Source organism: Oreochromis niloticus, linkage group LG20, assembly GCF_001858045.2.
Source record: "Oreochromis niloticus isolate F11D_XX linkage group LG20, O_niloticus_UMD_NMBU, whole genome shotgun sequence".
In the NCBI taxonomy this organism is placed as follows: domain Eukaryota; kingdom Metazoa; phylum Chordata; class Actinopteri; order Cichliformes; family Cichlidae; genus Oreochromis; species Oreochromis niloticus.
Genome location: NC_031984.2, coordinates 11646534 through 11657291, shown reverse-complemented (window position 1 = coordinate 11657291; position 10758 = coordinate 11646534). Strand labels below are relative to the sequence as shown.

The following is a 10758-nucleotide window of genomic DNA, read 5'->3' as shown; positions in this document are numbered from 1 at the left end:
GATAATGAATGGTATTCACCGTGAATCATGAGGAGACTAATCACACCCTGTTATCTGTCCAACAAACATAGGCTAAAACCAGGCTGTTAGCTTTGTGTAACTGCAAATCAGCTAGCCAGACAATATCTGTATCCTAGCACTTGTAAAGATTGGTAATTACTTTCATCATTATTATTGAAATAGTTAACTATCTCAAATTTTTGAGTTACTCCTGAGTAAATTTTGGAAATTTTGAGTTAGTGAGCTAAAACGCTGATATTTAAAGATATTAACCCAACATTTTCTTAATTGGGAGAAACAAGTTTTTCCATACAATAGAAAAACTGCCCATTCAAAAGTGTACAAACAACAAAGGTCTCTTCAATAAAGAAGATAACTGCAAATCTTCACTCTGGAAGGAGTTTTTATGTTTATGTGTGGATGAAAGGCCAAAACGTATAGAAAAATATACTAGCTAACTGTGGGTTAGGTGTATACAAGGCCTAAAGTGATTGTGATAACTAACCCCTGAAAACAAGCTAACTCTTTTGGCTCATGGTTTGTTGTGTAACTCTGGGAGGAGCTCTGTTTGCATGGGACATGTTAACCCTCCCGCTGGGCCTGTAAAAACATCCCACCTGCTGCAGTCAATCCAGCGTTTTCCTTTTGCCTGAAGCAACTGTCATCTCAAAAGATTCTGATGACCAGGGCAGCTGGCAGAAGGGTCTGAAAAAAGAATGTTAGCATGTCTTTCCTCTGTTGGTACCGTAAATATCTTCCATGTAGTTCACAGGGTTTATTTTAGTCCGTGAGGCAGGATCAAACTGTTTCTAGCTAAAGTCAAAGCCAGAGGCTTCCCAGTTTGCTCTGTGTTGAGTCAGAGATTGGATAAAAAGCTGTCTTTTGCCTTGATATCGACAAGAGAACACAACTTTAAAACTTTAGTGCAAATATGTCTAACGGCAGAGACCTTGAGGATCTCAATGAAGAGGACATTGATGAGGATGAAATCCTTGCAATGCTTTCGCCTGAGGAGCTTAAGGAGCTTCAGAGTGAGATGGATGTTATTATTGCACCAGACGAGAGTGTACCAGTAGGACAGAGACAGAAGGACCAGACAGAAAAACCTCCGACAGGGACGTTTGACCACAGATCCCTAGTTGATTACCTCTACTGGGAGAAAGAGTCTAAACGTATGCTCGAAGAAGAAAGAGTGCCTGCTACTCTCCTGCCCAGTGAGGTAAGAGATAACACTAGCAAAGGTTCATGTACAATTCAGTTTTTGGTACATATCGTTAATGTCATAGTTCTAATCTTAATGTCCTAATGTACTGTTTAGAAAACCTTGAGGGAGGAATCTGAAAAGAAAGAAAAAGAAGAAAACACAGGATGTGGCAAATATGAGGTGTATGAAGTGATAGAGGAAGTCATTGAAGAAGAAGCTGCAGATTGTGAAAATGGAGAGGAAATTATAGAGGAGATTATTGAGGAAATTGTTGAAGAAGTGGATGAGAGGGATGAAAAGGACAAAATAATAGATGTGGGAAAAGAGAAAGAGGCGAAGCAACTTGCTGAAGTCGAACCTGAAAATGTAGGTGAACACGCAGAGCCTCTGGATATCACAGAAAAAGCACCAGGAAAAAATACAACTGACAGTCAGCCTTTTTCAGGCACAAAGGAGACTACTGAGACCTTAGCTATGAAACACAACACCGAAGAGAAAGAAGGAAATAAAAGTACAAAATATTTGTCTCCCCAAGAGGCTCCAGAGGAGCCAGAAACAGTTGAACCCAATGAGAAGCTTCCAGAGAAAGAAGAGAGAAAAATAGGTAAACTGAAAATTCCGAAGCTTTCACTCAATAATATAAAAATTACATCAAGACCTTCAGGAAATGATACAAACTTGGAGTCGACACTTGATAAGATCCGCAAAAACAACCCCTCTATCACTGAGGTAAACCTCAACAATATAGAAAACATTCCCAAAGAGATGCTCGTGGACTATGTCAACGCCCTGAAGAAGAATAAATATGTGAAAACATTCAGTTTAGCCAACACTGGTGTCGATGAAAGTATTGCTTTCAATCTAGCCAACATGCTACGAGAGAATCGCAGCATTACGACTTTAAACATTGAGTCAAACTTCATAACTGGAAAAGGCATCGTTGCCATCATTCGCTGCCTCCAGTTCAATGAGACTCTCACAGAGCTGCGTTTTCACAACCAGAGGCATATGCTAGGTCATCACGCAGAGATGGAAATCTCTCGCTTGCTCAAGGCCAACAACACTCTTCTGAAGATGGGCTACCACTTTGAACAGGCAGGGCCCAGGATGGTAGTGACCAACATTTTAACAAGGAATCTGGACCGTCAGAGGCAGCTGAGGAAGGAAGAGCAGAGGCAGCAACAGCTAAAGCAGCAGAGGGAGCTCATGCAGATGTATGAGAGCAGTCTCAATCTGCCTCCTGGTTTACTTGAGATGCTGGGATACATACCACCCATAGAATTCCTACAGGAGCATGGACTTGTCCCACCCTCATCAGAGCTGAATGCTGTTGTGCAAACACAACACCAGACAGAACAACCAGAGCCCCAGAAGAAGATCAAACACAAAAGCATTCCCAAACAACCCAGCGATGAACCAGCAAACCCGTTAAAGGATGTCCAGCTGAGGAGAACTCCAAAAAAACGTGATCCTTTATTCGAGCTGGACCCAAGAGATGATAGAAGATCAGAAAGGGGAAGCTTTCAACTGAGGAAGACTCCCAAAGTGAAGGATACAGGCAGTGCAGGGAAGGAAGATGAAACAGCCAACCTGACTGACGTGATCAAGTCTTTAAAACCTGTCCCTCGCAGACGATTACCTCCAAAGGTTGACCTCACACCTCGTGATCAGCTCCTAAATGATATCAAAAAGAGCAACGTGGCTTATCTCAAATCAGTGAGTACCTTAGAATCAGTATTACCTGAAATTACATTTTTTAATTGCTCAAAAAGTGGAACAGTGTTCAAGCTTACAAAACAGAGCATTTATCATAACACTTTCTTTTTGTAAAGGTGTTTTTAGAGCATGTCCTAAAAAGCAAACTAAACCTGCTGTTCTTTTCCTTTGTTGCTTCTTACAGGTGCCTCTCCCTAAAGCCCTGGAATCAAGTGAAACGAGTCTCCTGTAAGGCGCTGCTGTTTCTTCACCATAGTATTTGTTTTTATTACACATGCTCAGTATTAGTCACTTCAAATGAACAGTACAAATTGCTACTGAACTTTAATTACCTAGAGAAAAATACTGGTTAGTTCTGTTTTATTTCAATACGTGATATAGTCTTGGGAAAGTCACAGCAATTAAAAACACTGACTACAGCCAAATATTGTGTATTAATTCTACAGTAAAGCGTTTCTGAACACAGTGCATGGTTAAGAAAAAAAAGTGTATTCACACAGTATTTGTTCATGAAGTCTACATATACAAGAATTTCTCTAATCTTTGTGCTTAAAATGAATTAGCAAGCGTGTCTGACTGATGTGACTTAAACATTTTGCTATTAAAATATAAACCTTCTTTGCTGGGGGATGTTTTTTAAATTAATTTAACATCACTGGTCATTGTAGAGGTGCCATTAGCTGTAACGCACATCCATCCCGAGGGAATCATTTTTTCATCCTGAAATGAGTGCTGGATATAGAAAAAAAAATTACCCATATAATCTGTGTAGTAAATTCATGCCTCCCAGACAGTTTATTTAAATGATATATAAATCTGCAAAGCTTTTATTCCCCCCCACTAACCCGCTATTCAGTAGTCGTTTTTCTCTCTTTTTTCAGTAAAATCCTACAGTATACTTTTTGTTTTAGACTTATCTGGAACAAAGTCTGCAACATAAAGTACTTTGCAAAGGTCATTTATTTGAATATAACAAAAATGCCAAAATTAACACAGTTCGAGCCGGTAATCTATTAATTGTAAGGTCAGTACTTCAATCTCTGGCTCCTGCAGGCTGCATGACAAAGTGTCCTTGGGGAGGATACTGAACCACAACTGTGTTCATCATAGTGTCAATGTGAACTTAGGTATAGCAAAAACGTTTGTATGAATATGATGAATAGTAAATTGTATTAAGTGCTTTGAATGCACTATATAAGAACCAGTGTAGTATCATTTACCAATAACTTGGTTAAAAATTGTGCAAGCAGAGAATGAAAGAAGAAGTGGCAAGCTGAAAAAAACGGTCTACAACAGCATGCAAAATCCATGTTCTTAAGAGATTCGGAGGCAAGTCCTGACAGAGGAACTGAGACATTCATGTGGCCGTTCAGTTGATCCATCTGCTGTTTGCTGAAGCCTCATCAGAAATCTTCTGAGTGAAAGGGTGGATGTCAAGAAGCCTTAAATAAGGGAGACAGGGAGAAAAGGCTGAGGTATGCCAAATTACACGCGAACTGGACTACAAACCAGTGGCAAAACATCTTGTGCAGTGAATCCAAATTTGAAATTTGGTTCAAATCACTTTCAATGTATACAGGGTGGGGGTGGGAGGGGGCACAACCATGACTGTCTACAGCCATCTGTAAAACATGGTGGAGAGTCATGGTGCCATGGTTTAGTGCTGCATTTCAGCCAGTGATGTTGGGGATCTTGTCAAATTTGATTACATTTTGAATGCAGGAAAGTACAGCACTGTCAAGTTTTGATCGACTATACATTACCATGTGGAAAAGTATCTGATTGGCAACAGCTTAATTTTATCACAATATTTCCAAACACACTACCAATGTAGCAAAAACACACCTTGATAGGAAAACACACAGGGGATCAGTACCAGACATGATTTGGCCTCTCCAGAGCTCAGACCTCAACATTACTGAAGCCATGTGGGATCATCTTGACAGAAAACAGAACAAAAGGCAGCCAACATCCAAAGAAGAGCTTTGGATGTCCCACAAGAAGCCTGGAGATCTATTCCTGAAGACTACTTAATGAAAAACCTTTCATTTTGCCTGTGTTCAGGCAGCATGAAGAAAAAAAAAAGATGAAGACTCTGTTTTTACCTCATATGCTGTATTTGTTTGATGTTTGCACGAAATTGCTTCACCCACTTCTCATTTTCCCAGCAAAATATAGATACGAGCGATGGCTTGAGACTTTTGCACAGTACTGTAAATCAAATTACATTTATTTTTAGGACAGCCAAGTTTTATTTCCATTCATCGCTTTTCAAGAATGGAAATGTCACCAAAAAACATATATAACACACCCACACATATAATGCTGCATCCAAAATCAATTAAAAACGAACTGACATTTGAGTAGGTAGCATGTACAAACTGCATTCAGTGTGCATTTGTGAACAGAAGTGGGAAATAATAAATATCAGTATAAAATAATAACTATTGTAGCTTTTTCAGAATTCCATGAGATGTCGACTACTGAACAGGGAAATGTGGTAAAAGTCAATTGTAAATTTATATTTTAAATAGATTTCTGCATGCTAAATAATGACACATCAGAAATAACAAAAATATACATAACATATACTCAAACGATAAAGCTGCACTTGCCATTCTTTTTTCCGTATTGCATAGCTGTGAACAGAGGGGATACACTCAGGCCACCCTGTACAGTCAGAAACTGTATGCACAAATCTTGTGATAAATCGAATATCCACACTGCATTATTATTTTGAGTTAGGACATGTAACAATGTCTATGCAAGAAGCAAACTTTTTTTCAGCATTCATAAAGCTCCTGCAATGGCAAAATTGGAGTTATTGCGGTTTAATAAGCAGTTCACTTGGTGGCAGCGGTGCGTTTTGGTAATCTGGGTCTACTCGGTGAGAATAAAGATAAACGTGGTGATTTTGAGGTAGCAAACTGAAAAGAAATGATTTTTTTTTTAGAACAAATACAACTGGTATCTAATCACTGTTTATTCAGCTCAAACATTCCATTTTATTTGGATTGAATAAATACTTGATTACTGTGTAGAACAAAGTGCACTGTCAACGATGGGGAATTACTTGTCTGTGGACATCTTTTGACACAGGAATGCTAAAAACTTTGATCCCAACATCCAATCCATACAATGATTGTGCGAACCCTGTTATAATGAAATGATTCACCTTTACCCCTTAGATATTGTGAACTCACACAAACATGTAAGAGCATAAATTAAACTTAAATGGGTAAAAAAAAAAGAAGTGGGAATGAGGAGGAAAAAAAACCAGTAATTTTACAATTATAAGGGGCTTAAACTGGAACTCATCAGACAATTCTACAGAAACTTTAATCCATACTGTATGACACTGATTTCTTTTGACACACTCTTGGCTGCACTCTTACTCCTTCAGTTTGCTCTCAAGAATATCCTGAATCTTATTAATTCTGTCCTCTTGTTGGTCCAGGAGATCCATGATGATGCCCATGGGGGTCTTCTTTAGCCCAACACCTTCAATCTTGTTCTCCAGCCTGTTTTTCATGTTGCGAAGTCTCAAAGAGGCATGGATCAAGATTACTACGGGAAAAACAAGAGCAGCCTATCAATATTGTTTCAGTAAGGAGGGGATAGAATACATTAAAGTGTAGCAAGGTTAATGTTTTTACTGAAACACATGTTGAAAATTGCCAAAACAAAATGTGATACTGCTGAAACGCAGACATTAAGCAGGTGTTAGGAAAGGCAAATCTTTTATTTCCATGTCAGACAGATACTGAATGCATGACATCAGCTAGTAAATGTGGTCCTGTCAACAACCCATAGCAACGAGTCAACACAAGCAGCAGTGGGCACTCCTCCTGGGAAGATTCAAACTGCCTCATCTGTCTGCCACAATGTTAGAGCTGCTACATTTGCTCGAGGAACCTAACCCACCAATTATCTGAACCACTCTGCTGATGGTCAGAGTCTAAAAATATTTAGAGAGAAGTAGCCTGTAATACTGACTTTATTTTACAACCAGCGTCAACAGGAAATGCGCATCAGCAATTCTGCACATACTGTTCAAATGCTTCAGTGAGTCAGAATGAGAGAGTACCTGGAAAACCTTATTCACTCTCAGCAAAATCCTCAGTTATGTATCTCAGTGTGACTCATCGCCAGCCTCCCTGGCAGTTTTCATTGCATAACATTAGCCAGATGTTAGCAATATACTATAGGGAACGGTCTCAAGTCTGTACAAGTTGCGAAGTTTCAAAGGTTCTTAATGTAACAAAGTTAGCAGATGTTTCCCTTTCAAATGTCAAGAAACTGTGAGTGAACCAAAGAAAATTCCAAGCTTGATTAATCAGAATCGGAATACTTTTATAATCCTTAAGGAATGATTTTATGAGGAAAACTGCTCTATTAATGATATTAATTATCATAGAATGAGTCATTTTTTTATATAAAATGACCAAGATCTGAATTAATTCCAATATTATAATATACAGGATATACTGTGTTTTATTTTTAAAGTGAGTAACCAGTGTAACAGATAAGATCAGGTTAATATTAGAAAGACATTCACAATATCTGTATTGGGAAGATTTTAAGGGAGAATACAGATTTCAATCAGAGCTACTCCTAATAGCCAGAATTTTTCTGTTGTAGATACACTAACAAATATTCTTAGATATACACCAGTCAGGCATAACATTATGACCACCTGGCTAATATTGCATTTGCTGATCTGTTGAGGCCCTGACTTTACTAGAACTCTGAAGGTGTGTTATGGTATCTGGCACCAGGTGTTTGCAACAGATCCTTTAAGTCCTGTAAGTTGTGAGGTGGGGCCTTCATGGATTCGACTTAATTGTCCAGCACATCCCACAGACACTCAACCGGATTGATATCTGGGGAATTTAGATGCCAAGTCACCTAAATGAAAGGGTGTACATGGTCTACAATGGTAGGTTCTTTACCTTACAGTAGTAGTAGACATGTTAGTGTTCATTCATGAGATTCTAAGCCTTACATTCGTAAGAGGATTTTCACCATAGAAATCTTGTTGTTTTGAAACTGCATGTGACAAGTGAGGTGAAACCATGCGCTCACCGATTAACGCCTTTTGATCGACAAGTTATTGGCCAGTCAGTATATCCTGGATGCGCTTCCTTTCCTTTCTTAGAATGCCCCATGGAGCAAAAAGCAGGTGACTTGTGAGTCTTTTGGATTTCAATACTGATGCTTTCTCTGCTACATGCGCTGAAAGTATTAGTAACCACTGAATTTGGAGCACATTCTGCTGGACAAACTGTTTAATGAAACTATTTCTAATTAACCCCAAAGCTAAAACAAAAATAATAATTAACTGAAGCTATAACCAAAAAGTAGTGTACTTGTAGTGCTGTGCTGGTGTTGAGAAATTATCCAACATGGTGCATATCAAAATGAATGGAAAATGCTTGTGTAATATACTTACAGAGCAAAGGAAAGGTGATTCCAAAAATGAAGACCAGGACTCCACCACAGAGTGAAAGCAGAAAGTAGCTGGTGACCATGACACCAAAGACAAACAGAGTGGGGTTCTTCTTTTTGAAGTTCTTGATAGTGGCCTTATTTTCTCCTGCCCAGACTGATCCTGCAAAGACCAGTGTCACCACAGCTCCACCCAGGAACATGCCGAATGGATTCATGAACCTAAATATTGGAACACACACACACACAAAGGAAACTGAAATGCTGTGCATTAATTTCACTACATATATAGTTGTGGTCAGAAGTTTACATACACTCATCATTAGCATGAATGTCAAGGTAATCTGGGCTTGTAATGACTTATTTGAACTGTTCTTTTTTCCAGACTGGAATCATTGTACAGCATACATCATTACTCCATCCTTAAAAAAAATAAAATAAAAATAACAGTTCAAAGAAATAATTAAAAACTAAAAATGACAGTGACATCCATGCTCATAATGAGTATATGCAAAATTTCATATATTTAATTTAAAATTCTTTTAAACAGCACAACCTGCTGGTGGTGGCAACAATTAATAACTACCACTTTGCTGTACACCAAAAGCGGTAAGGCCTGCAAGAGGATGTCGACTCACGATTTCCACTACATCATCCTGCATTCAAAGCAGCAGCTTGTATGTAGGAAACGGCAACAATGTTGGGCGCCCGATGGTCAAATTTAGCATAACTTTTAAATTAGGTTAATTTTACATAAGTTTTTACTGGATGTGTACGACATGCGTACAGTATAAAGCACTAGCTCAGCATTTAGGCCATCTAAAAAGTTACTTCCGCTGAATGTTTTAAATTTTGGAAAGAGAGGACTTGTAGGCCAAAAGAGGTTAAAACATCTATATGGCTAGTGACCATCTGACGACTGTAAAGATAGAAAAGAGCTTCACCGTATTAAACATTAGTAAACATAGCAACACAGTGCTAAATGCAACAAAAATAGCCTGTGTGGTCACAATGGGTGTGGATAAAAGGTATGCAAGAGAATTAAGCTCAGAGCAGCAGATGCTGGCCTGTCTGCCTTAGCCTGCTGTCAACCCAGGACTCACCCTACAATGAGGAAAACCACCACAGCCACGGCGAAGTAATTCGTCTGGTAGTACATCAAATTGTTGATCACTCTGTTGTTCCACTTAGCCAAGTCTGCGAATTCGGGCTTGCCGAATCGGTCCGTTCCGGGGAAAAAGTCGTCCCACGGTCTGAGGGGTGCGAGCTCCATTTTGGCTGCCATATCTTCGGCGTGTCGTTAAGCGACGCAAACAAACACAACACCACAGCACACGCTGCGTAATATTTTGACAGGTCAGCTGATCACCGTCAGAGGCCTGGAGGAGGTGGCAGTCCGAAAAGAGAGAAGCGCTCTCGCGAGACTTTAAACGAGGCTCAGTCTTCAGCGGGTGTTAACTGTTTTAGGACTTGCGTTTATAAAGTGCAGCAGTGCCATTTAAAAAAAGATAATTTTTGATTAGTTAGCTCCTAATACCAAAAATTGTAATTCATTAATTAATACAATATATGCCTTATGCTTTGCTGTTTTGTCATCTTCCTTTATATTTATATAATTATTATCTTATTTAAATATATTTCTGTTCTGAATTTTGTTTTTTCAGTGTTTAGTTAAATTCTCTAGTTTTTCTATTATCTGAGTCCACTGTAATCAGGGACATCACCAAGGGGGGTCAGAGAGGGCACTGGCCACCCCCCAAAATTTGCTTTTCCTTTTCTCAGTCGTTGAATAAGTTCTAATCTCTATTTTACTACGTGCATTCCCTCTATTGTTTGCTATAGCAATAATTATAATAATAATTATAATTACTAATATTATAATTACAAAAACATTGCATTATTTTAAATAGTGTACACGCTCTTTGGCAAATGCGGCATTTGTAAAGTCCTTTATCTCAAATTGTGTTCAAATTATGAAACGCAGAAAGAGAAGAAGAAGACATCACTGGGCTATTCACCTGTGGATAAATATTATCTCTATACAAGGCTCTTCAACGACATGCAGATATGCACTTATGTGTGGGGAAGGAACCTAATGTCTGAACCAGGAGAGTTATATATCCCAATGATATATCCCTGTATGCGCAGTGAGGAGTTGGGGCTGCAGCGCAGCTTTGACACTCGTGAACACAGCAGTCTGAATCGAGGACATGGGACCCTGAAAGTATGGCGGATGCCGAGGAGCCGTAAGTCGTAATTGATGGAAATTATTATTTTAACGTAGTTAAATGCTGCCCCTTTGTCAGCAACCCAACATGCCTAAAGACAGTTTTATTTTTTTCTTCCAGGGAGAAGAAAAGAAGGCGAATAGAGGACCTAACTGAGAAGTT

At 38.9% G+C, this 10758-nt stretch overlaps 3 protein-coding genes across 4 annotated transcripts in view; 2 read left to right on the top strand and 1 right to left on the bottom strand.

The window, feature by feature from the left end:
- The first annotated feature begins 415 nt into the window (after positions 1–415).
- lmod3 (leiomodin 3 (fetal)) lies at positions 416–6214 on the top strand. Its single transcript, XM_005448575.4, has 3 exons — positions 416–1219; positions 1319–2920; positions 3105–6214. The coding sequence occupies exons 1-3, from the start codon at positions 932–934 to the stop codon at positions 3150–3152; spliced, it is 1938 nt and encodes a 645-aa protein (XP_005448632.1). The 5' UTR covers positions 416–931; the 3' UTR covers positions 3153–6214.
- Positions 5133–9739, bottom strand: LOC100698721 (PRA1 family protein 3). Its single transcript, XM_003438948.5, has 3 exons — positions 9472–9739; positions 8373–8590; positions 5133–6487 (listed from the first exon to the last, which is right to left on the bottom strand). The coding sequence occupies exons 1-3, from the start codon at positions 9651–9653 to the stop codon at positions 6312–6314; spliced, it is 576 nt and encodes a 191-aa protein (XP_003438996.1). The 5' UTR covers positions 9654–9739; the 3' UTR covers positions 5133–6311.
- A 777-nt stretch (positions 9740–10516) lies between these two features.
- LOC100698283 (NEDD8-activating enzyme E1 catalytic subunit) overlaps positions 10517–10758 on the top strand; it is a 6343-nt gene continuing 6101 nt past the window's right edge. The window contains exons 1-2 of one of the 2 annotated variants that reach the window (XM_003438947.4): positions 10517–10614; positions 10717–10755. In XM_003438947.4, coding sequence (XP_003438995.1) covers positions 10595–10614; positions 10717–10755 — 59 coding nt within the window. In that variant the 5' untranslated portion in view covers positions 10517–10594. Of the gene's footprint in view, positions 10615–10716 lie in introns of both variants that reach the window. The other variant, XM_013275391.3, reaches the window with a different exon arrangement.